The sequence below is a fragment of the Antedon mediterranea genome, chromosome 4 (genome assembly GCF_964355755.1).
Source record: "Antedon mediterranea chromosome 4, ecAntMedi1.1, whole genome shotgun sequence".
Taxonomy (NCBI): Eukaryota; Metazoa; Echinodermata; class Crinoidea; order Comatulida; family Antedonidae; genus Antedon; species Antedon mediterranea.
In genome coordinates, this window is record NC_092673.1 from 1,951,570 (window position 1) to 1,976,990 (window position 25,421).

At 31.9% G+C, this 25,421-nt stretch overlaps 3 protein-coding genes across 3 annotated transcripts; 2 read left to right on the forward strand and 1 right to left on the reverse strand.

The window, feature by feature from the left end:
- Nucleotides 1-202: 202 nt before the first annotated feature.
- Nucleotides 203-4,792, forward strand: LOC140047525 (uncharacterized). Its single transcript, XM_072092568.1, has 7 exons — nt 203-510; nt 1,470-1,562; nt 1,750-1,824; nt 1,994-2,176; nt 3,044-3,169; nt 3,500-3,658; nt 3,800-4,792. The coding sequence occupies exons 1-7, from the start codon at nt 320-322 to the stop codon at nt 4,380-4,382; spliced, it is 1,410 nt and encodes a 469-aa protein (XP_071948669.1). The 5' UTR covers nt 203-319; the 3' UTR covers nt 4,383-4,792.
- A 157-nt stretch (nt 4,793-4,949) lies between these two features.
- On the reverse strand, nt 4,950-12,914 carry LOC140046171 (casein kinase I-like). Its single transcript, XM_072090721.1, has 7 exons — nt 12,455-12,914; nt 11,422-11,528; nt 9,668-9,794; nt 9,328-9,426; nt 8,798-8,937; nt 8,078-8,231; nt 4,950-7,550 (listed from the first exon to the last, which is right to left on the reverse strand). The coding sequence occupies exons 1-7, from the start codon at nt 12,578-12,580 to the stop codon at nt 7,290-7,292; spliced, it is 1,014 nt and encodes a 337-aa protein (XP_071946822.1). The 5' UTR covers nt 12,581-12,914; the 3' UTR covers nt 4,950-7,289.
- Nucleotides 12,915-15,358: 2,444 nt separating this feature from the next.
- On the forward strand, nt 15,359-25,169 carry LOC140047526 (uncharacterized). The gene is made up of 17 exons (XM_072092569.1): nt 15,359-15,447; nt 15,706-15,775; nt 16,148-16,197; nt 16,678-16,881; nt 17,134-17,210; nt 17,405-17,487; nt 18,033-18,128; nt 18,530-18,635; nt 19,211-19,278; nt 20,435-20,755; nt 21,758-21,811; nt 22,244-22,390; nt 22,740-22,939; nt 23,310-23,384; nt 23,787-24,033; nt 24,154-24,249; nt 24,418-25,169. Exons 1-17 carry the CDS (start codon nt 15,425-15,427, stop codon nt 24,475-24,477), a joined length of 1,977 nt encoding a protein of 658 aa, XP_071948670.1. The 5' UTR covers nt 15,359-15,424; the 3' UTR covers nt 24,478-25,169.
- Nucleotides 25,170-25,421: the final 252 nt, after the last annotated feature.

Genomic DNA, 25,421 nt, shown 5'->3' on the forward strand with positions numbered 1-25,421 from the left:
AATGGTATCAAGGTTTACAGTATTGGTGATTTATACCATGAATCTATAATTATAGTCCATTTCTTATACCATTTTCATTCATTTCCGCTTGCCTTTTTTGTATATAAAATCATGAATATTCAAGAGTAGGCGTGGTTAATTTATCTTACGTACGTCATCAAGTGTACGCTTCCTATTTCGCGCGAAATTTGACGGCCGGCGGTTTTCCTTTTATTGACAGAGTAGATTTCTTTCGTGGCGGGTTGGTTTGTCTCTCGTTTCGTTTAGAAATACATAATATATTATAAATATTGTTAAATTTTAGTTCATATAGTGAGTAATGATAGGATTGAAGAAAAGAAACAGCGAGATAAATTGTGAAAAAATGATGCACAGAAACCCAAAATCATCCGACTCGGTAAGACGAAGAGCTAATGACCAGCGCAAAAAAAGCGGCAACAACGAAGATCATTTCTACTCACGGCGGCGGTCGATAGATCATGAGATAGGCCTCTCCACCTCAGACTTAAGGTAGGTACACTATAATTAATAGGCCTAGCTAATACTAATACAGTAGTAGTATAATTAGTATTATAGGCTATAGATTTGACTAAGTTAGTTACTGTATAAAATAGGCCTTCTAGCCTAGAGCTAGGCCTAGGCTAGAGGGATGGATATACAGTTTGAGTTTACTAATAATACAGGTAATTCTAATACTATTTAATTATTATAAATGTTATGCGCGATTTGAATGATTTGCGCAAAGATTTTCTTGTGCAATATTAAATTGTGCAATCAACTTGCACTATTTCAAATTGCGCTGCACAATTTGTAAATTGCGCAAGATAGTTTTGCGCAATTTGAAAACGAACTGTAAATTTTCAAATTGCGTATCAGAATTTAACCAGAATGCGTGCTAAACGTCGACAATCGGTTAACATTTAATAATAATTTATTGGAAACTAATAACTCCAAATGAAACATAATTATAAATGCGAAGATAACATGTATAATAAACAACATAAATGGCATACACAATTAAGCTAGGCCATGTCGCCTAGCCAGTAGGCTAGAGTAGTATAGCCGTGCCCGCCCGGAACACCACCGCTTTGTTTTCCTTCGTCGGGTCTTCGACGGTATGCTAACAATAACAATATTTTCACTACTAAAATAAGGAAATGCGATATTATCTTAATTTTGAATCATAGAAATTACTATAAAAAATATGGGTGTACATGATTTCACAATCTGTCTAAAAACCTTGCGCAATTTGCAGATTACTTGCGCAATTTAATACGTTGCTTGCGCAATTTTGAAACACATGTTTCAATTCAAATTGTGCAAGGAATTGTTTGCGCAATTTTAAATTTCGCAAATTGTTCAAATTGCGCATAACATAAATATGGTACTTTTTACAGAAACGGTGTTTAGCCTAGGCCTATTAGGCTATTCGTTAATTAATAACAGATTTCATGAATTTATCTTTTCAGAAACCAAATGAAGTCTTCAAGCTGTGGTTATGACCGTGATAGAAGTCCAAGAGTTACGAAAAACAGTTCGTCATTCAGTGGGAAATCTGAAGAGTAAGAAAATATTTTTAAAAATCAATTATTTATCATTTATTTAAATTAAATGTAAACCAATGATTGTGCAACAAGAAGTAGGCATATTCTACTAAAAAAATTAAATTATTTTTCTTAAAATAATTAGTTAAAATGTAGTTTTCACATTATATTTATAGTTTTTTTACACTGTATTATTTGTATTTAGACGGAAGCGTGGCTATGGAAACGAAAATAGAGATACGAGGAGAAGAGGACAAGGAAAGAATGATAGATTTGATGAGTAAGTATTTTAATGATTACTATTACAACCACGATTCATGAAAAGTTATCTTCGCTAAAATGTTTAAAACTGTATTTTCAGTTTAATTTACTACAATATATATTAAGTCCGATTCATTTACTTAAACAATTATCATATTATTTTTTAATTCTTGTACATATAATTTCAGTTACACCCCAGAGCGTAGACAATTTACAAATCGAACAACGAGTGAAAGTAGCAGTGATTGGGGGAGCATGGTCGATGAATTTGAACAGCAGAGAACCAGAGTTTTACAAGACATGGCGAGATATAAACGTAAATTGCTTCTATCTGAAGAAAACAGATTCAGCACTGAAGAAGTGAATAAAATGTGAGTTCTTATGAAACTAACAACAAAGAAAACATAATCAAGTTATTATTAATGTTATTTCAAACAATTAAAATAATTCATTCAATTTATTCCGGATTTTACAATACAAACATCAAACTCAATTGCACTGATCAATATAATTTGAAACAAGTCTATATTCCTACATAATAATAAAAAATAATAAATAAATAACACTGTTAAGGCCCATTCACACTAGGACGATAACGATAATAGACAATAATTTGCATTTTTCATACATAAAATAAAAGAAATATAAAACCTTTTCATTCTAGAACTATAGAATAACCATCTATGCTTCCTTTGATGAAAATTATATTTTCACACGTCCAATCAAATGTCGTCATGATTAGTAAGAGCAATAATATCGTGACAATACAACGATTTTATTGTTGTTATGTATCATGACGTCATTTGATTGGAATTTTAAAAATATTATTTTTATCAAAGACAGCATAAATGATTATCCTATAGTCCTAGAACAAAAACCCTTTCTAATTTCTTTTGTTTTATGTTAAAAAAATGCATGCTTATATATTTATCGTCGATCGTTATCGTCCTAGTGTGAATGGGCTTTAGGTATTAAAAAGGACTACTAGCCTTTTGTGTAATTGTTCTTTTGTAAGAAATTATGCAAATAATTTATGTAATTAACTAGAAAAGGAACTCAGCGACCTCAATTCTGCGGATTCCCAATTTACTTTGCGTGTGCTAGTTCAGAAATAGGACAATACTAAAAATCTGAAAACTGACTTTATGATGAAATATATAATACTTTATACTAAACACATGGAAACTATTTAAACCACACTGATTTATATTTGATTATTTAACTTTTAAATATTTCAGTGAACTCAAACGAGAGCCACGAACACTCTTGGAGACCGATGAGGTTGTGTTGATTCGACGACAGAAGCAAATAGACTACGGAAAAAATACTGAAGGTTACGAGAACTACATCCAAAGAGTACCAAAGTAAGATTTAATGTCTACTGGTTATTTGGTATGTTGATGATAATTGAATACTTGAATATAAGAAAGACAATATAAGACACACAATAGTGTTTTGAGAAAATTTTTAAAAAGGTCTTATTTTATTGTTGTTATTCTTGTTTATATGACAACTTATTTATCCATATCTAAATTTAAAATGGTATAGTACATGACAATTGATGCTGTTGCATCATGGGCATGCGTTTGATACAATGGACTTGGGCCCTTCTCATAATCATGTGTCATGTTGTACAGTATACAATTCAAATTACATTAAAAATTTACAACAGCAAACTGGATTTTTTTTTAAAGGAACAAACGCACTAAAAACAAGCATGCAGTAACACCAAATAAGTTTAAACTGTACAGCCGTCGGTCATGGGACACGCAGTTGAGACAATGGAAGCTAGCCATCCACGAGTTTAGCAGCGAAGGAAGAAAATGTTGGAATGAAAAGAGAAAGACCAGCACGTAAGTAACAAAAATGAAAGTAAATTCAGATAAAATGGAATCAATTTGTCAGAAACTACAAATCATTAAATGCAAAGATTCAAATTTACTCAACTGTAAAAAGCTGATTCTTTCTTATTTGTGGTTTTTTGTTTTTAAAAGGAAATCGTTACGCTTCAATGAATACAATAAAGATGAAGATCAGGATAACAAGATGGAGGTTGAATATTCATCTCTTGACACATCGTTGACCTCTGGTATCAGCGATGACATCTCAACTTCGTCCAGAAGTGAAACACCACTAGATTCCAATTTTGAAGATGACATTGTGTCTGATGACCAATCTGATAATATGAATGATTTTATACCAACTTCTTTCCGTCAACCCGAGGTTCCACACAACGCAACTATGACTCCATCTGCAACACCAGTTACCTCTGATACAAAAGCACCTTCTACGAGCCCACCTCTTAGCCCCGCAGCTCTCATCGCAGCCCTGCAACACCATGGCATGATTGGTTCTTACAGTCAGCATTCAGGTATGAATTCTATGCAGCAACAGCAGATCAGCGTACAAGTTGATCCAAATAGAAATAATATAATGCATGAACCAAGTCCTTACAATGACATCACTAATCAGAAGTTTGTTCCAACCAATGCTGCTATTGCTGAACAACGTAAAACTGTCTTTGATCAGTTTAATTTGGATGACTGTTTCATACAGGATTCTGAATACACACTTTAAAACTGAGAATGTCCATCCACTGGGATTCGTCCCAATTTCCTGTAATTAAAATTAGTATTATAATTGTTCTTCTATTATTTTAATTACAGTAGAACAACTCCTTTATTCATCTTAATTAAGGAGACACTTTCCGGCAAAAAACATAGAGGAAGTATAATTAAAACACACCCTCAACTTATTAAGGCGACAATTTGTTAGTAATGTTTTTAAATAATATACAAATTCTCTCCAGTACAGTCACTTACGAATGATGAATATTATAGTACAGTATTAAATATTATGTTCTTTATGGACATTTTACCAAACTAATGTTCAGTAAATAACATTTTTAAAGTATTTTAGGAATTTTATATTTACTGTACCTGTGTAAATAAGTTTTATGATAATGTGTTAAAAATGTTTCGGAATAATAAGAGAAATTCATATAAAACGTGTCACTTTTTTTTTTCTCGCTTTGTAAGTGTTATCCCCAATTTGATATATAAGCTTGCTTCCCGCTTGGATACAACGTAGGCCCTAACCCGAACAATGTTTTTGGCTCTGAATAAATCAGACCTTTGATCAGTTTTAGAACAGTTTATTTTCATCAAAATATACCAAGTATAGAATTCATACATACATACATTATTTTACTATTTATTATTATCTTAATTCAAAATTCAGAGCATTACAATTTTTATATTAATCTAAGATCCAAGATGATAATTCTGAAAAAAATGATTTAATATACACCATCCAAATACTGGTACAGGAACCAGCAAATATCTGTTAATTAATCTCTGTATTTTAAATTACATCCTGACTTTCTTCGTCATTATAAACGTGACAACGTTTTATGCCGTAGAACGCTGTGATATACAACGCTAATATTTAAAAAAAATAATCATCATTGGTTAATGTAACATAGAATACAAGGTGTTGTTCACCGGTGAGATATTTAAAAATGTGAAAATGCAATCCTAATTAGACTGTTTATGCCTAGAACTAGGTTTTAAAAACAAGAACTTTGATTAAAAACGATCCTTTAAATAAATTATGAATGATAAGTCAATTCACTATCCATTTTTTATAAAAGAAAACAGAAACTGATTTCAACAAATAAAACCTTAGTTTTTCACTTAAGAATTCCTTGACTTGACACATATTTATATAAATGCTAGCCCTGGATTTTATCAATTTTACATAAATTTAAGACGCGGTCCAATTGGCTGATATTCATGAAATTAAATATTCTTGTTTCTTTAGACAGAATGTTAACAAAGCATATTGAAAGCATTACCAGCATATTGATACATGAATATTTAATGAGATATGCTGGAATGTGAAATTATAATTTGGTATTTAGTTACAGAATTAATCTATTGATATACAGCATATCATATCAATTGAACAGCCTGAAACGGGTATATACTTAAATAATGAATAAGAATCCCTGTAAACCTAACGTGATAGGAACAGCGAGCTTTCATCTCAAGAAAGTAATAGATAGATAACAGTAATTCAAGCAGAATATTAATCCGTGTATAAGCTCATTATACAGCGTTCCGTTTTAAAATCAAGACAGTATTTCATCGATTTAACATTATCTCTTATTTTATTTTTATTATCCTGAAACGAAAGCAAACTAATATCTTGGAGTGAGTAATAAACATTACTTACACAGGTTTGGGGAACAACGGACTAGCAACTACGTACACATGTTTGGGGCACCAATGGCATAAAGTGGGTAGAAAAAAATTATCTAAATAGTGAATTAAAAAATGTTGAACAAAATGTTGAACATTAAGCTACATTGACCATTTCATTAAAATTGTTTATAAATATAACTGTTTTAGAAGATCCGCACTGGTAAACATTAAGAAACAGCATTTTCCACTTAACTTTTTTTAAATTTTTACATTATTTTTCATGATAAGGTGTTATTTTTTGCCTTAACATGTACTCTTTTTCTGTAGCACCAACTATAAAAAAAGAGTAATTTATTTTATGATTCTGCTTCGTTACTTCTACTTTCGTTAATTTCTCAATGTTGTTTATTATATAACAATGTACCTGAATGTACTGCAATATACATGAAAATGAAATAAGGTTACGTTATTGTTTCAAGTTTAATTGCTTCTTAGTTTAACATAACGTTTTAAATATTGCAACTATGACCATATTATTATATAATAATAAACAATTCAACAATATGGTTTATTGCAGATAGCTGATATCACAAGAAAGCATCATTGCACAATGGGAAGGAATTAGGGCAAAAAGGTTAGCCCCATTTCCTACTGGTCTCATGCATGCTATTCATCGCTCTCTGCAATAAACCTTATATTGTCTGAAAAGTAAGCGATACAGCAATAGGAACGATACACTAAAGGAATGTTAGTCAATTGCGTAATCAAATAAAATTGTTTGGTTACTAATGTCAAATCTTAAAATACATTGCGTAAACACATAAAATTTCCGAGTTAAAAACACTGCTGAGTAAACTTTAAAAAACAAATCTAATACAATATCATCTCGTCTGAATACCGTCCCATTTCTAAATTACTAACTTCTAATTGTAACTTAATTCAAATATACCTAGTATAAACATTGTTTAAATTGATATTTTATGACTAAAATAATATTTTAAATTACTATTCTTAAGCACAACATTCTGGTGTATTGTTGTATACACGTTTTCATGGGAAATTCCAGTTTCCCTGGGAAATACCCATGTGAGTACCCATACTTGAGAGTTTTCCATTCAAACTGCCTTCTGGAATCAGAAACATAAATTCAAACTTTAAAGCTAAGTAATTAAGCTACAAATTACATTTTCACTTTCTTTCGATGAGTACATGTTATGCATCCAAGGATTCCAATCACAATACAGTGTACTTTTACGATTACTTTGCCGCAAACGTTGATTCATGGATACATTGTATGTTTTGCAGACATCATTGTTTTCATATGTGGGTCCATCTTTAAATGAGAACGCATCGTCTGAGCTTGAGTTACGTTCTGAGCTTTCTGTTTTAACATCGTCCAATCAAATGTGTAATCATACTGGTGATTTAAAGTTCGAAACAAAATGCGAAATAATTGACGTAAATACATATAATCAGGTGACTCCTCGAAGCGCAGACCACGACAATACTTCAGGTACATAGCGAATTCCGCAGGAAACCCCTGAAATGAAAAAAGGGAAATAAATAATAAATATATATATAAATCGTGAGGTGGTTTCCCGATTAATCGTATGATCAAACGGTACTGGGTATGATCAACTAGCGTTCGTGTTCCCACCTAATCATCCATTCATAGAAGTACTGATGAAGATATCAATCTGTGGCGACAATAGAATGGACCCGAGACCTGGCTATCTTCGACTTTTAAATAATAGAAAGTTTTGAAAAATGTGTTAAGCTAAATAAATATATATATAAATAGGTAAACATGGCAGAACACATGTAAAGCTCTGTCTACACTATCAAACTTTATGTGCCAAAAAATTGTGATGTGACCATATATGGACATAATGATGTCATATCACTACCATGTGGGCATATAACTACCATATTTGGGCACATCACATTTTTTTTGTCCAACTAGTTTGATAGTGTAGACAGAGCTTTACCCTATTACAGAATTTCTGATATTTGTGATATTGGACATATTGTATATGATACAGTACAGAGAATTGTTATTCTACATACCTTGCAGAGTGTATCAGGACTTGTAGACATCTTTTTCTCACTTATTCTGTCATATTTTTGCTTTTTGGTAGCTGCTTTCAGTCCTTGCCAAGGCAGTACACCGATATTAAAATACATGAGAACATAACCTAAGGATTCCATATCATCTCGACGACTGAAAAAACAACAGAGAATAAATATGATTAATTTCTGAAAAATGTGAGCAGTAATTTAAAGCTTATTTTATTTTTAAGGGACACTGGGTCCTGAGGATGTCCCCTTAATATGGGTTCTACTCTACAAAACATGTTTAGCTGAAGCAATGTTTTGTAATTTAGTTTTAAGCTATCTCTACACTATTAAACTTTATGTGAAAAAAAAGTGTGATGTGCCCATCTATGGACATGATGATGTCATATCACTACCATATTTGGGAATATCACCACTATATTTGTGCATATCACCACCATATTTGGCCACATAACACTTTTTTGGTCAAACTATTTTGATATTGTAGACAGTGCTTTATATAGTGTAATAAATAATGATTGACATAATATTTCCAATAATAATGATTATACATATGAAGCAGCAAATCCCCTGCATAGAATAGGTTGCCTACAAATATCATAGCTTTTTCAAAACAACAAAAATAGAGAGAACACGCAAGTTCATGTTAATAAAAGAGTATTGTTATATTTTATGTTAGGTCATTCTACAATGCATTGTGTTTTGACATACCTTTGTTCTATGCCAAGGTGTGCATTGATGCTTGCGTACCGTGCCGTACCAGTCAGGTTCTTGTCTTCCCTATATGGTATATGTTGTCTTGTTCTACTGTCACGATATTTCTTAGCTAAACCAAAATCTATCATAAATAACTATATAAAAAATAATAATAACAACTTAGTAAGGTTATCAAAATATTGCCTGTTTTTCAAGTAAAATACATTATAAGCTTGAATGAACTACAGTATACAAATTATGAACAAACTAAACTATTTCTTTGCAGGTAGTTGATTCATAAATAATTCTGACAATTTCTGACAAAGGGCATACATTTTCTTTTTCTATTACCGGTATATGCTCTAAATTACCATTTAGATATTGCTATTTGGGACAGCTTTCTTATTGACATTATGTGACAATGCAGTGAACTTATTTTCTAAACATAATTTCACTCCCTATTGAGAGCTGATTTAACAGACACAGTCATTTTGGATGAGGTTCAGTTGCGTAAGACAATAAAATAGAATAGGTGATTTGTATACCTGATTGCAATGTCTGCCAATACCCATGAGAAAGTTGTCTGGCTTTATGTCTCGATGTATAAAGTTCTTGTTGTGTACATATTCAACTCGGCTCATCATCTGCAAGAGAAAAAAAAATCATGATTTAGCTATAATGAACGAGCGACATAATATTGGACATGAAGTTACCATAAAACAGTTTGTTGTTAGTGATTATACCTATAAAATGCCCTTTACAATCTATACTGTACGGTAAGAACAGAAAGAATTTGAGCATTCAAATGTGATCTGCCCATATATGGACATGATGATGTCATATCACTACCATATTTGGGCATATCAGCACCATATTTGGTCATACCATATCGGCCAACATAAGAACAGTTTTCATTGTGAATTTGCGGCTGCAAAAGTTAAAGAGATCTTCAAGACTTGGTCCTAACAGGTCCATGACTAAAACATTATACTCGTTCTCTTGGCCATAATATCTGGAAATAAAAATAATACACAAATAAATAATAAAATGTTTCTAACCAGAACAACACTAATAGAAATGTAAAGAACTAGCAATGTACTTGTATATATACAGTATACTGTACAGTACCACATATTTTTTACAGTATAACTCCAGGTCTCCTATTAAGGAGACACATTCAGGACAAATTGTCCTCTTCGTAGAGGTGTCCTCTTAATACAGGTGTCCTCTGAAGAAGGGTTGGTCATACCTGTATTGTAGTAGTGTTGAATTCTCATTCATTTCAGAGGAAAATATGATACTGTATATGTAAAAGCATTGATAATCTATCAATTTCTTTTCTTTCAATCATGCATAATTATAAGATCAATATATATATTATTACATATCTTATTTAAAGGTTATAATATACAGTACTACAGTATTTATTAAGAACATCAGTGTAAAGCTCTGTCTAGTTTGACAAGAAAAGTGGGATGTGCCCAAATATGGTGGTGATATACCCAAATATAGTAGTGATATGACATCATCATGTCCATATATGGGCACACCACATGTTATTGTCAGATACAGTCTGATACTGTAGACAGAGCTTTAGGTTAAAAATAGTAGTATTCATGGTTCATGACATTTGGATTTCTTGACATTTCTCTAATGAGATTCAACATTTATACAGAATGTAAATTATTTACACAAGAGTATAAAACTGCTTTTTCATTAGAAAGTCAAATATTTCCAATTTAAATTCTACTGTTCAGTGTCTGCATTGATTATTCATTAATCCCGCTGTCTCTATAGTAATCGTATTAATACACTGTAGTGTGGCTGAATAATTATATCAGTTTCATATTCATCATTACTTAAATGTTACTGCATATAGATAGTCTTTGTACAGTATGTTGTATGTTTATACAAACTATAGCTACATACAGTACTGATGGGATAATATGTAGTATGTGTGAGGTTTAATTAACATTAAAACGTGCATGCCTTGGGGTGGCCGATATTTTTTTTAGTACTATATAATTCAATAGTTAATTAATTTAATAATAAAATCTTTAATTAATATTACTACTACAGTATGTGGGCGTAATTCTCTAAAAACAAGACCATGCTCTAAGGAAATTTAAATCATTATTTTTATTTGTTATTTTCATATTGATATTGTTATCATACAAAGAACATAAAAGAAAAAATTGCCACGCATTGTTAAAACCATGACTTTCCACAATTTTTTAGTGTTGAACAAAATTCAGGAATTACTCTTGTGATAGAATTGTAAGAAATTGGTTTGTTTTTGTAGCATTTAAGCTGGATTTACATTGTATGCAAATGATCAAGTCCTGTAGTACTTACAGTACATTGAATTTTTAATTCTTTTCACAATTGTAGACTCTGTCTGTGGTTGATTTTGTTTTTTTAGAGTTTGTTTTATATTATCATATACCAAACTTCCTTAAGCTCTGTCTACACCATCAAACTTTATGTGACAAACAAATGTGATGTGCCCAAATATGGAAATGATGATGCCATATCACTACCTTATTTGAGCATAAAACTACCATATTTGGCCACATCAAACTTTTTTTGTCAAACTAGTTTGATAGTGTAGACAGAGCTAATTCATTGTGTTGACTTACTTAATATGAGGAATGCCAACACCGCCTAATAACGTTTTGTACAGTTTACTCTCATACATGAGTTGTGGATGCCTTGCCTTCTTTGATTCTAGTTTTACTGCAACTTCCTAAAATAAAAAAAAAACATGGTTATTTTTTTTATTATAAACCCTTGTTAATTGAGAAGGACCCTGATTTGATATGATTTTGATATAAAAATTTAAATCAACATTTACAGTATCAATCTATATAGCAGAATTAGGTTGGTTGTGGGAGTGGGGGAGGGGTGGGGGTGTTGAGTCTCAATCCTGATTTAATCATTTGTTTAAAGGTGGGGAGGGGGGGGGGTGTTGATTCTCAATCCTGATTTAATCATTTGTTTAAAGGTGGGGAGGGGGGGTGTTGATTCTCAATCCTGATTTAATCATTTGTTTAAAGGTGGGGAGGGGGGGGGGGAGTGCTGACTTGAATTTGTCTTTCATATTGTATTTGCTCCACCCACTTTGGGGTGGGGATTAAGTGGCTACAGGATGGGGATTAAATGGCAACAGGGTGGAGATTAAGTGGCTACAGGATGGAGATTAAGTGGCAACAGGGTGAGGATTAAGTGGCTACAGGATGGGGATTAAATGGCTACAGGATGGGGATTAATGGCAACAGGGCAAGATCATGGATTAAAGATCCATGGTGGGATGATAAATTCCCATACAGGACTACCTTTGTTTTGTATTAATCTTAAGACTACTAGAAAAAGACAATGCTAGACAACTGCATTTACTTATACTGTATAGGAATCAAGTAAATGTTAGATTTCACAACTTAAACTGTATCGTCACGGGAAACCAATTTGAAGTTGTGAGAATTTTTCCCACGGTCAACTTTAGTTATTGAGATAGGAATGAGGTAATCGGTAAAAAACATATACACAGACAATTATTGATTTAATACGTTGGACTTATTATTACTAACAAATTAAGTATTCAAAAAAGAAAAAGATTGGATCATCCATAAAATTAATCAAAATACTGTATTTGTCAATACACAAAGGACTTACTTCACCATTAGTGATATTAATTCCTAGATAGATATCTCCAAACGATCCACTGCCTATCTTACGAACCAGTCTATATCGTCCAGCCACATAGTATTCGCCTCTGCTCTTACCGATAATACTCGTCATCTTGCGATAAAAGCCACAAATATTCCAACACTATCACAAAATAGCAGTCATTTCAATGTATTCAAAAACATTAAATTATAATAGTTCGAATGGTATTTGGTTGACTTGTTTAATATCAAACGTAAAACAATATTACTACAGGTACCTGCTCAATTCATCAACAGTGAAAAGAGAAAACGCTATACACTTTCGCTTTGAATTATGGGTAGGGTCACCCTGGGCAACTATGAACGTGTACTTTAGTGTAAAGTGGTATACGCCTTCTATTGTTGTTTATTTGTCGTGCGTACTCAATCAAAAGGCGAGACCATAGAATTCTGCTTTAGTCACGAAAAGGACGAAACGCACCCTTTCAAATCATCAACAACGTCACAATGTCGGTCCTTACACTTAAAAATAGGCCTGCAAAGTTTCCTCAATTGACATTAAGGGGTCGACATAAGCAACAATGCACACTGCAGCACTGCTGTGACGCAATTAATGACGAATGGAGATATAAATATTAACATAAAAATGGAAAGAAAAAAATAATCTTGTCTAATAAAAGAAAACTGACGTGGCCTATTTGTTTGTTTGTTATGTATGGACCATTGCGTGTGAGTGTCTTTGAAAGTGCACCACCACATTACGCTAAAATATATATTGAAAGTATAGTAGGCCCTACCGATACTTAGGGGTATAAGCAGACTGAAACATTCATTAGCAAATTGTGTGTGATTGGATCAGTGAATCAAATACGTCAGTGAGGTGACGGGTGGCTAGATGAATAATCGCTTATTCATTACAAACAACATTTATATAACATTTACAAAGATATATACTAAAGAAATATAAACACAACAAATGAAACTTTGGACATGGAGTGTTCATGCTTTGTGTGACTACAGATATTCCGTGTATTAATTACAATTACATTCATAAAGTTATACAATAATCAAGATAATTATAACAACTGCGACAAGGCTATTTGAAAGTGTGACAAGTGACAGATAGTTACAAAGTGAGATTATATTAAAGTTAGACAAAAGTAATTGAACTTAATATAATGTGACATGCATTCACAAGGTGCGACAATTCTTAAATAGCCTACGATAGTGAGACAATTTTTTACAATTAGTGCGACAATTTTGTTAAAAAGTACGACGTGTGAGTTGTTACAAGCGACATGACAACAAAGTACAAACATTTTGCTACAGGTTAAAAAGTGCGACAATTTTGTAACAAAAACAGGTTAAATTGCGACAATGTTGTTACAAGGACAGGTTACAAAGTACGTCAATTTTGTGACAAAAACAGGTTACAAAGTGCGAGCATTTGTTACAATCTACAAAAGACTTCAGTTCAGTAGAAAGTGTAACCATTGTTACAAAGTAGGACTACGACGATTATACATACACATCTCTCCTGGAAAAGCGTTTAATAAATCTATATATTGTATTGAAATATGTTTTTACGAAATATAATTATAGATAATATTAAGTACAGTATCAGACAAACTTACAATACAATAGTCCCTAAAATAGATTTTGTATAAAAGTAGCAATGCTAGGATTTATGCGAAAAACCTACATTTCTACTATTATTCATATGACATTTCGTGACTTCATTACCAATAGTTTATCATATTCTAACATGTATGTATTGTTTTGTTTTTGTACTTTTATTGTATTTTTATGCAAAGCAAAATTAATTTCCACTTTAAATTAAGTTGACCCGTAAGAAATTGCTTGAATCTTGAATATAGGCCTACGCGACAGATAATAAGTTCGAAAAGTGACATTCATTTTGATTCGCTTTAACTGTATTTTGTCTTTATGTATTTTATGTGTAAACTGACTTTGGGGTTGGGTCAACAGGCTCAGCTACAGTGATTAAGTTCACTTCGGTTGACCCTGGTCTCCCCGATTTTATCTGTTTTGTTATGTAGGCCTATATACACAGCTAGGTATAATATTGAAATAGACCGAATAAATAATGAAATGAAATGAAACTTTCTTATCTTCTAATAATCTTGCTTAAATGAGGGCGCTATACTAAAATTTGATTAAAATGGCGGCTGTTACTCCAGCGCGTATGTATTGATATCACATTTATTCTCTGTTTTCTGATTGATAATGTTATATTTTGATGTATTGAACGTCCTGATGTTTAGATAAACTAATTTAAGCTTAGTTGTTTATGAAATTTAGCTTACCAAATACGTATGTAGTCTAGAAGTAGCTTAAGTTTGTCTAGCCGCTAGGCCGGCGAGTAAATCCGATATTACTTTCATATTCTGGAATAAGCTGGCGAGGAATGAGCAGTCCACCCGGCCTCTATATATCTAGAGGGACTTGCTACCTAGGGCCTAGGTATGACAGCGTGTCATAACCTACCTAATGCTTAATAAATAGTAAAAGCTAGCAAATTATATTATTTATTATTGCCATACATGATCAAACCCTCTTTTGCGAAATTGTAATTTTAATATTGCAATATTTAATATTAATTATTATTATGAAGTCCGGAATTCCTAGGCCTAAACCGTACGTTATGCAATCAGTTTATTTTTGTCATCTCTCCACTACTAAGAACAAGATATCTTCGGTAGAACCATAGAGATATTATCTCTATGGTAGAACCAAAATCATGGTATATCCTAGATAAATATCAAAACGAGAATGAAACATCACATTTTAGGGTATAGCCTACTAGACCCAGGCTAGGCAGGTCTATATTATGGATTTAAAAGAAAAAATATATTTAATCACTGAAACTTGTATTTTTGTCAAAGGTGTAGAACAAAAACCTTCAACTGTTGAAAAATGGAGTTTAAGAGAAAAGTTGTGTTTGGTATCATCTGTAATGAGGAGTGGAGATCAAAATTGGTAAGTTCATTAATTGTATAAGAATTAAGGTGCCTGTACATACTAAAAAATGGATCACTGATTATGTTTAAATAACATTATATAAAACGGACTCCAAGTAACGAGAGGCAAGCCATGATTGAGAGCAATGATCGACAAAAAAACATTTTTCTTTCACTCAATCTAAAATAACTCTTTTTCATTTACAGTTTGAAATTATGCATTTATAAATAAAGTTTCTTATTTTATATTGTAATATTTATTTGAATTTTATAACAGGGCTTCTGTAAGCCGATTTATGAAACCATTTACTGAACCAGATAAACCAGCTGATTGGTTTTCACAAAAGGTATTTATCAATTTTTCATTTCACAGGAAAGTGTTAAATTAACACAAGTGTCCCCTACTGTATATGATTGTCTCCTGAATAGAGGTGTCCCAAAGAAGAGGTTCTCTCTACTGTAGATGGTATTTTCGCTGCACGGTATAAACCGTGTTATAAGATAAAGTAAACAATAATTAAGTTTACTGTTAAATCAATAAGTTTAATGTAAACATTAAATAATTTACTATAAACAATAAATAAGTTTTCATTGTACAGCCCAGGTAAGAACAAGCCAGTGTTGATCTGTGGATAAATAAAGTTTTTATACAGTATACATAAATACAATATTAATGAACATTTCCGGTAATGTTTCATATATTTGTGTACTCTTTTCAGAATTGTGCTTTACAATATACAGATATGATGGACAATCCAGATTTTCCAAAGTAAGTGGAAACATAATTATTTGAATATTATTTTAAGTGTATATTATCATTACATTCTAGGAACATGAATTTTTCTGTAAGGTATGTAGTGGACACCATGTGGCTGCAGCAGGCGTTTGTACTGCTGTTAGTAATAGGCCAATGTAGGTTAAGTACAAAAATAAGTTCAAGGAGACCCAATAAATTGTCCCTTAAAAGTAATATGCCCTAAAGCTCTGTCTACACCATCAAACTAGTTTGACAACAAAATGTGATGTGCCCAAATATGGTAGTGATATGCCCAAATATGGTAGTGATATGACATCATCATGTCCATATATGGGCACATCACATCATATGAAGTTTGATGGTATAGACAGATCTTAAATAATAATGTCCCCTTGTCCGTTTTATAGGAAAGTGTTCCTTTTATAGGTCATCTGAATGATGAGGGGTGTTCTTCTGTGTTTTTCATAAAATTGTTTTTAATTATTTTTCAAGAAGAAAAAGAAGTACAGATAAAGCAGATGGAGATTCATCGGAGATGTTGGTGGTTAAAAAGCTCACGCATGAACGAGTCGATGAATTAAAGAAACAAATCAAATCAGATCAGTTACGATATAAGACACTTAGACGAGAGATTGACCAACTAAAGGCAGGTCAGCTGGATGAAGAGGTCAGAGCCATGTGGAATGAGATGAAAATGTATGTAATATTTTACAATTAATAGTTCATTTTTATATAGCGCATATAAGCAAGCTCTCAATGCGCTGCACATTGTTACCCTGGTCATTTTCTTTCTATGTACAGTTAACAAAATTTATTAATTATTTAAACAACATTTATATTTATTCTATGCTATGGGTTACATGTACACATTTGCATGTGTTCCCACTATGTTTAATTTTGAATCTCAATGATGAAATCATATAATTTGAGTTTTTGAATCTCATTTAGGAAAGACCAAGAAGCATTGAAGGACACAGTGACGCCAGAGCCCACTGTAACAGATAACACACGACCTTTATATCCACGTATGTGCCATATTTACATCATTTCATCTTAATGAAAATGTAATGGAAACAAAACATTCTTGGCTAATAAAATAAAATTTGCATACTCGCTCAATTATATTTGTATTATATTGTTGTATGCTGAATGATTTTTACAATTTTTATCAAGTTGCTTGGTTAAATCTGTACAATTGAGTTTCATGTTGATTTTCTAGAAAATTTACAAATTCGTAGTGGGGTCAAGAAACCATTGCCTAAGTTGAAAATTGCACAAGAACTTGAATCGTCATCTATCAATGTAAGTTACAGCTTTTAGTCCACTAATATATAATAGTTAAAATGCATAACCAATATAACATTATAAGAAATAAAAATCCTATAGAAATTAGTTCACTTGACTGAAACTGTAGATAATGTGGTCACAGGCTCCCTTAAGCTCTGTCTACACTATCAAATTAGTTTGACAAAAAAAGTGTGATGTGCCCAAATATGGTAGTGATATATCATCATCTCCATATTTGGGCGCATAACATTTTTTTGTCACATAAAGTTTGATAGTGTAGATAGAGCTTTAGAGAGAAGAGACTTGTGGATGGACAGCAATGGTTTGAACTAGATCACCACATCAATGTGGGTTTACCAAAAATCTTTTATATATATGAGGGATTATTTAAACTTGGTAAATTACAAGAATCAGCGGATTTCTATCCCTGCTCAATGTTCACACATTTTTTTATTTAAGGCCTTTTTATGTCAGTAACGCAATTTGTTTAGGCCTTATTACATCATAGTTTGTAGTGAATGTGTAATTTTTCACATAACTTTGAATACAATTTGTTAAAGGTTACTGTAACTAGTGCAGGTCAAGTTCAACAAACAGCAGCCACTGTGCTTTCAGACCTTCTACAAAAATCACAAGAACTTATTACGTCACCAAAGGTAGGCCAGAGATATTTATATTACAAACTTTTAAATGCTGTATCGACTGTATGTGAACATGGAATACCACAACTCGTCTTTTTTTAGCCTTAATTAGGCTGGTTTGATTTTGTTCTAATCTTTCCATTTATCTACAAACTTTATGTGACAAAAAAATGTGATGTGTCCATATATGGACATCACAATTGTTTGTCACATAAAGGTTGATAGTGTAGAATGAGCTTTATAAAGTTTGACTGGGTAACCCCTTAATCATCTTGAAAGATGTACTAGGTTCTTTAAAATGCACGCAAATGAGTTAGATTGTGTACACTGGATCTGTTTTCCAAAAGATTAGTAAATTAACATTAAATTATTGTTTTAAAATAAAAATAATAACATCACAATATATTGTGTTAAAGGATTCAGAAGCCATGGACATTGATGTTGTATCAACCGCCCCTCAACTACCAGTGATATCTTCTGTACCAATACCACTGGAACAAGACCATCCTGTATCAACCAATGGTATATTTGTTTCAAGCATAGTACTTGCTTTGTTTGTTTTTTTGTTAGCACAATTTTCAAAGTTATCATTCTGAATTTTTTTGCTGTAAATAGGTATATCCTTACAGAACATGCCTATTGAAATTCAGGAAAATCAGTTTATTAATAATTTCACAAATGAAAGAAAAAGAAAAAAAAACTTTACATAGGCCAAAATATCAACTCTGGTTTTTTCAAAATGCATTTTACGTACTAAGACAGACGTTGGCTTTGTATTATTCGTGCAGTCCTGTTTCAAGACTTTTATTAATGGATCCTTTATCCTCTATTGGATGTTGGCATTCTCATACCTTAGACAATCTTTTATGTTATTTGCATTTCCCATGTACAGTAGTTAGCTATGTTGTCTATGTTTTTTTCTTCCTCTGTTTCTCATTCTAGTATTTGGTTGCCGATCATTCATTCGATTTTTTAACCTCTTTCTTTCTAGATTTTTATGACCTACCCATCTCCATGATTCTTTTCTAAAATGTTATCTATGTCTTTGATAAGATAATTATTAATTGTTATAAATAATTAATTTATTCATTTGTTAGATACTTCAAGTAAAGAGAGTAGTAACGAGGAAAATACACAAATCAATGCAGAACCTTCATCAGCAATGGTATGTATTACATCATATCTACCTTTACACACCTTATACTCTGCAAGTATCACATCAGATAAATTTCACATTGTATTAAGCCCTGTCTACACTATCAAACTTTATGTGACAACAAAATCTGATGTGTCCATATAAGGACATGATGATGCTATATTTGGGCATATTGCTAACATATTTGGGCACATCATAGTGTAGACAGAGCTTTATATCTAGTAATGCTACTTTTTTCAAAATATGAGTAACCATATTTGACAGGTATTACCATCAAACAATGAACTGTATTGTAAGTGAGAAAAAAAAACCTATATTGACAAATAGACATATTATTTGAGGTTTTACCATCAACTCACTGTTGCCTAATGTCTTATGCATATTATAAAACGAGATAGTAGATGCAAGAAAATGGCAGATTATATTATTATTATTTGTATGTATGGAATTAGTTACTAGTACATCAGGATTCATTCATTTATATTCATAATGTTTGGTGTATTATAATTATAAACTACTTATTAGTAAAAAGTGAAATATAAATGAAATGAATAATGATTTAAGTCTGGTTGAGATTTAAGATTTAGAAGAAGAATTTCCCCTAAATATTCAGTGGTTATTGATGGTGTTTTTCGAATTCTACTTTCTGATCCTAACACATTAAGAAATACTGCTGTAGTTTTCATAACAGTCTAAAGAGACCTTCACACCTGTTCTGGCACAGTTTTGGTCGGGCGCCGGCAAATAAAAAAAAAAGTCAAAGTTTTGTTTTTATGCGGCTACGCGTATACATCTATTGGTGCATAGCCGCATGGAGCATCATGAAAACGAAACATTCATGTTTGATTTGCTGGACCGGAACTGTGCCGGAACAGGAACCGTGCCGGAACAGGAACCGTGCCGGAACAGGAACCGTGCCGGAACAGGTGTAAAAGACCCTTAAGACATGATGCTAAAACTAATCTTTTATTATACCATATATTATAGTTTAGTGTGTAGATTTGATTTTATGTCTAATTTGCTGCAGTTTGTGTTATGCAACTAATATTATGCATACTATTATCTACAGCTATGTTTATATTCTGTGAATGCCTTTATTTTGCATGTACTGCATTGTATAGCTTGCCGTTTGATTTGCACCATTTATATTTTGGCCATTGAACAGGTTAAACCTAAGGAGGGCTTACCCCTGCCCCAAGTACAGGATAAAAGAACAGTTGACGAGAACATATCGGTAAAGAAAAGAGAAGAAAAACTTGAAACAAGCAAAGAGAAAAAGGTTGAAAAATTACCAAGTGAAAACAAAAAAGACGATAAAGTAGAGAGTAAAAAGGATGAAGAGAAAATTGATGTGAGGAAAAAACCCCAAGAGAAAATTAGTGAAAAGAAAGACAAAACTGAAAGCATTAAAGAAAGGAAAAGTGATGCAAAAACTGAACCTAAAAAAGATAGATTTGGAAAGAAAGAACCTAAGGTGGATGAAAAGGTAGAAAAACACAAGAAATTGATGGAGGAAAAAGAGAAAAGTTTCTACTCTTACAACTTAATGCTAATTAATTTTACTAATATTAATATTACCACAGTAAATGATGTGTGCCATAATAAACATATTACAGTTTAAAGCTCTGTCTACACCATCAAACTTTATGTGATGTACCCATATATGGACATGATGATGTCATATCACTACTATATTTGGGCACATCACTACCATATATTGAAAACATTACATTTTGTATATACATAAAGTTTGGGAGTGTAGAGAGAGCTTAAAGATAAACAGGTTGATTTTGAACACCCATAGCAGTAACTAGCTTTTGTTGTACAAAATTATAAAATGTTTTAAAAAAACTGCCGTGTAATAGAACCATTAAATAGAACTATTATCGTGCATTAGAACGTATAATGAATGGAATGTGGTACAAAATTGACCAATCAAATTGCAAGGATACACTTGGGTGTGTTATGAAACATAATTCTGTGTTTTGTTTGTCATTTTAGTGTGTTATGTGTTGACTTTATTTCTAACATATTCTGTACTCTATGTAGCTGTCATACTAACAACATTAATATCATGTGGTTTTGTTTATTATATAAATTAAAATCTTGTAAAAATTAGTTTAGCATATCTCTGTGGTTTAGTATAATATTTTTATCTATCACTGGATAAAGCTTGTTTAGCTATTGCAAAATTGTTTAATATAGTGGTTTATGATATTTAAAAATTATCAAATTAAATTTCAATATTTTTGGTTGGTATCTTTGAGATTTTACAATGATGCAAGGACATTTTAAATATAGTAGTTCTATTGTAACTAAATTTCCAATATGGAGCCCAGAAAGAAAAGTTCTTCTGATTTGATTTATGTGTCATATTCTATTGCCAGCTTGTTTCATTTTGTACTTCAACGTATATGTTAAACCAAATATCTGTAGTAGTATTAGTAGTTGTAATAATGTAATATTGTTTTATTTCTATATATTTCAGGTTTCCAGCAAGGTACCATCAGTGAGGCCTTCAGTACCAGAGAAATCACACATGGTACATTTACATGTTCTTTGTATTACCCAATGCTCACTACTGTATCTAAATTTTAACAGTTTCATAGAAAAATTCCATAATACAGCATCACATGTGTTCCAAATTGTCGCCTATAATCATAGACCATAATCTAACCTCACATGATACAGGCATCACATGAGATGCTGTATTATAGAATATTGCTATGATACTGTACAAATATTGCCATATATAAACCATAGATTTTCTTATTGTTTTTCACAATAACATCCACATGTTGGTTTTAATCACTAACATATAAATGTTTGCTTTATAATATTATACAAGACAACATTTTAAAAATAAAGCAGTAAATTTTATTTTTTGTTGATCCAACATAAAATATGATAGATGATTTTTTTTTTACAATATGGCAGATAATTGTGAATAATTTAATTGTGTTCTTCTTTTCAGACAGGAGAAGGCACGGATGAAAAGTGTATTAGCAAAGATCCGCAAATTAGCGAAACTTCAAAACAAGACGAATTGAAACAGAATAAAAAAGCAGCAGTGAAGAAATTAGGAAACAGAAAAAGTGGAAGAGGAAAACAAAAATCATCTGTAAGTTAAAAATCAGTCAATCATTCTTTAAATATCATTCTTTAAAAATCAAGTTAATCATAACAATAATATATTTTGAGAAATTGTTGAGAAACTAACCAAGAGTGGTTTAAATACTCTAGTGAAGGGTAAAACAATCCAACATAAATACTATTTTAACTTCTGGTATATGAGGAAATATGCAGAGAGATGTTGTCATAGTAAATTATTTAGTTAACTATGAAAACATATTCTACTCAACAAGTTTTGATTTTAGTAGATAATCCAAACATTTATTAATCAGTGGAAAATTGATTGTCATTTGCATATAAAATATATATAGAAATTATGAAACATATTTATATACTAGGATACACAAGAAGACAGTAGTAGTATTGAGAAGAGAGGCCCATCCTCACCTGATGACGACAAAAATGAAGAAAAGTGTGACGCGAGTGAGATAGAGGAGATGGATACAAGACGGTCAGAGAGTGACCGGGATGACCTATCAGTCCGTGGATCAGCATTCTTTGAGTCCATGCCAAACAGTCCTGCTTCCATTACACCTAGGTAAGCACAGAAGCTTTTTTTTCATGAAGGTATAAATAGTGTGTTTAATTATTGCAGACAACCTTAAGCTCTGTCTATACTATCAAACTAGTTTGATAAAATAAATGTAATGTGGCAAAATACGGTAGTGATATGTTTAAATATGGTAGGGATATGACATCATCATGTCCATATATGGGCGGCACATCACATTTTTTGTCACATGAAGTTTGACAGAGCTTTAGATGGAAAAAAAAATCTTTCCTTATCAGTCAAATCAGTTTCCAGAATGGGAGATGCAGATTAGGATAGAACCCTCAAGATTACGATAACTAGAATATAACCGTTTTGTATACCGTGTGTTGATATTTGCATTATTTGTTCACTTTAGTGATGATCAAGATCATTCATACAGAGCGTGGAGGAAAGCTATCATGTTGGTATGGAGAGCAGCAGCCAGTCACAAGTAAATATTATATCATTCACATTTAGTGCACATACTGAAAGTATATTGTCTCTTTACTGTTATCGTATTGTGGTGTAAGAGGGAAAGATTTAGGGGAGGGCTAGAGTAATAGATAAGAATAGTAATAATTGGACTGTAAATAAAGTGCTTCACATTATTACCCTGGTTATTTTTGGATCAAACAAAAATGGAAACATATACTACTATAATGCAGCCTTAGTACATTTGTGATTTAACCTTACCAGGTACCCATTTGTACCCTGGGTGGAGAGAGGCAAACATAAGTAAAATATGTTGCCTAAAGGATACAAGCAATGCGACAAGCTTTCGACTCAACACACTGTGCCATATGCCCTTATAAAATACTATATTTAACCAATATATAAAATGATTTATTTCTAGATGTGCCAACGTTTTTCTAAATCCAGTGACGGATGAAATAGCGCCAGGTTACAGCAGTGTAGTGTTCAGACCAATGGATTTATACACGATCAAAAAACACATTGAGAGCGGTGAAATACGCAGTACGCCAGAGTTCCAACGTGATATGATGTTAATGTTTAATAATGCTGTTATGTACAACAGTTCTGATCATAATGTATACCTTATGGCCAAGAATATGCAAAATGATGTCATGCGTCATATCGAGGTCAGTAAAGCATTCATTTCATTCCCTTCATTATCTGTAGTAGCATATTGAAATAAAATTGCACAATACCATTCAATTATCAATCATTAATTATATTAATTTTCCTAATTTCATTAATAGGATTTCATCGCAACACAAATTATGGTGCCGCAGACGGAGTCCGGTAAAGTACTGCGAGCCAGAGAGACGTCTTCTAGAAGAGATGCATCTGATAAGGTGCGTAGTTAATAATTGTATTTTAGATTACTATGTGCTGAATTGTTTCAGACAGCCTGAGATAGTTAAAATGAAATTTACAGATTAGAATAGAATGTGAGATTCTCGTAATTTAATTAGAGTTTTGATGAAATGTCGTATTTGAACTTTCTGTTTTTCTTTTCATAGAATCAATCAGATGGGGAACATCATACAAAGAAGAGACGTGTAAGAAGTGATAATGAATAAAAGAGAGGCGTGTAAGAAGTGATAATGAATAAAAGAGAGGCGTGTAAGAAGTGGTAATTGAAGTGAAACATGAAATGCACATACAACAAATAGCCCTATGATTTAGTATTTATATGAGATTAGCACATGCTATTGAAATGGACAGACAGACAGACAGTAGATGCAGTATGTTTATGAGATCAGCACATACTTACTATGGAAATGGTGTACTTATGAGATCAATGCTACTGGCCAATTAAACAGTGAAGATGTTGCATAAAACTGCACCAAACAGTACATTCCCTGTATGCTGGGTACAAACCATTGGAAATCATGAACTTGTAAAATTACAATACAATTCTGTTAAACTTTAGTTTTCAACTTCACTTCATTGTACCTGTAGTGTATTTTTAAATACACATAATAATATCATCTGATTGTGTAAATGTATTTCTGTTTAATAAAAATATTTTTTTCAATATCGTTTTAATACTGTATCTCTTACTTATTTTCCAAGAGAAGAAAAAGTACAAGATCATCTGCCTTTTCGATCTTAGAAAAGCATGATAAAGACATTTAGTGAACGTTTATAACATATTACAGGCTGGGTACCTGATTAATAGCAGTTAGCTACATCATCCATGAACTATATTGTATAATAAACTGTTGGAACAGATTATGGTATGCGTTGCGGTGAAATGACGTTTATTCCATTTTAGAGAGTACTAGAAAATAGAATTGGATTAGAATAAAAAAATTAATCCATAATGAAATAAAAGCTGATTTTCTCTACAAGTACATGTGCATTTATTGTCCAAGGATTCATAATTTTATTTTAAAAAATTGATTTATAAAAAATAGAAACATCAATACACTTTAAATTCACATGTTGCGCCCCATACGAAAGATGCGCAAAAACTTGCGTAAAAACTTTCTTTTGACAAGGAAGTAAAGTGTGGTAAACA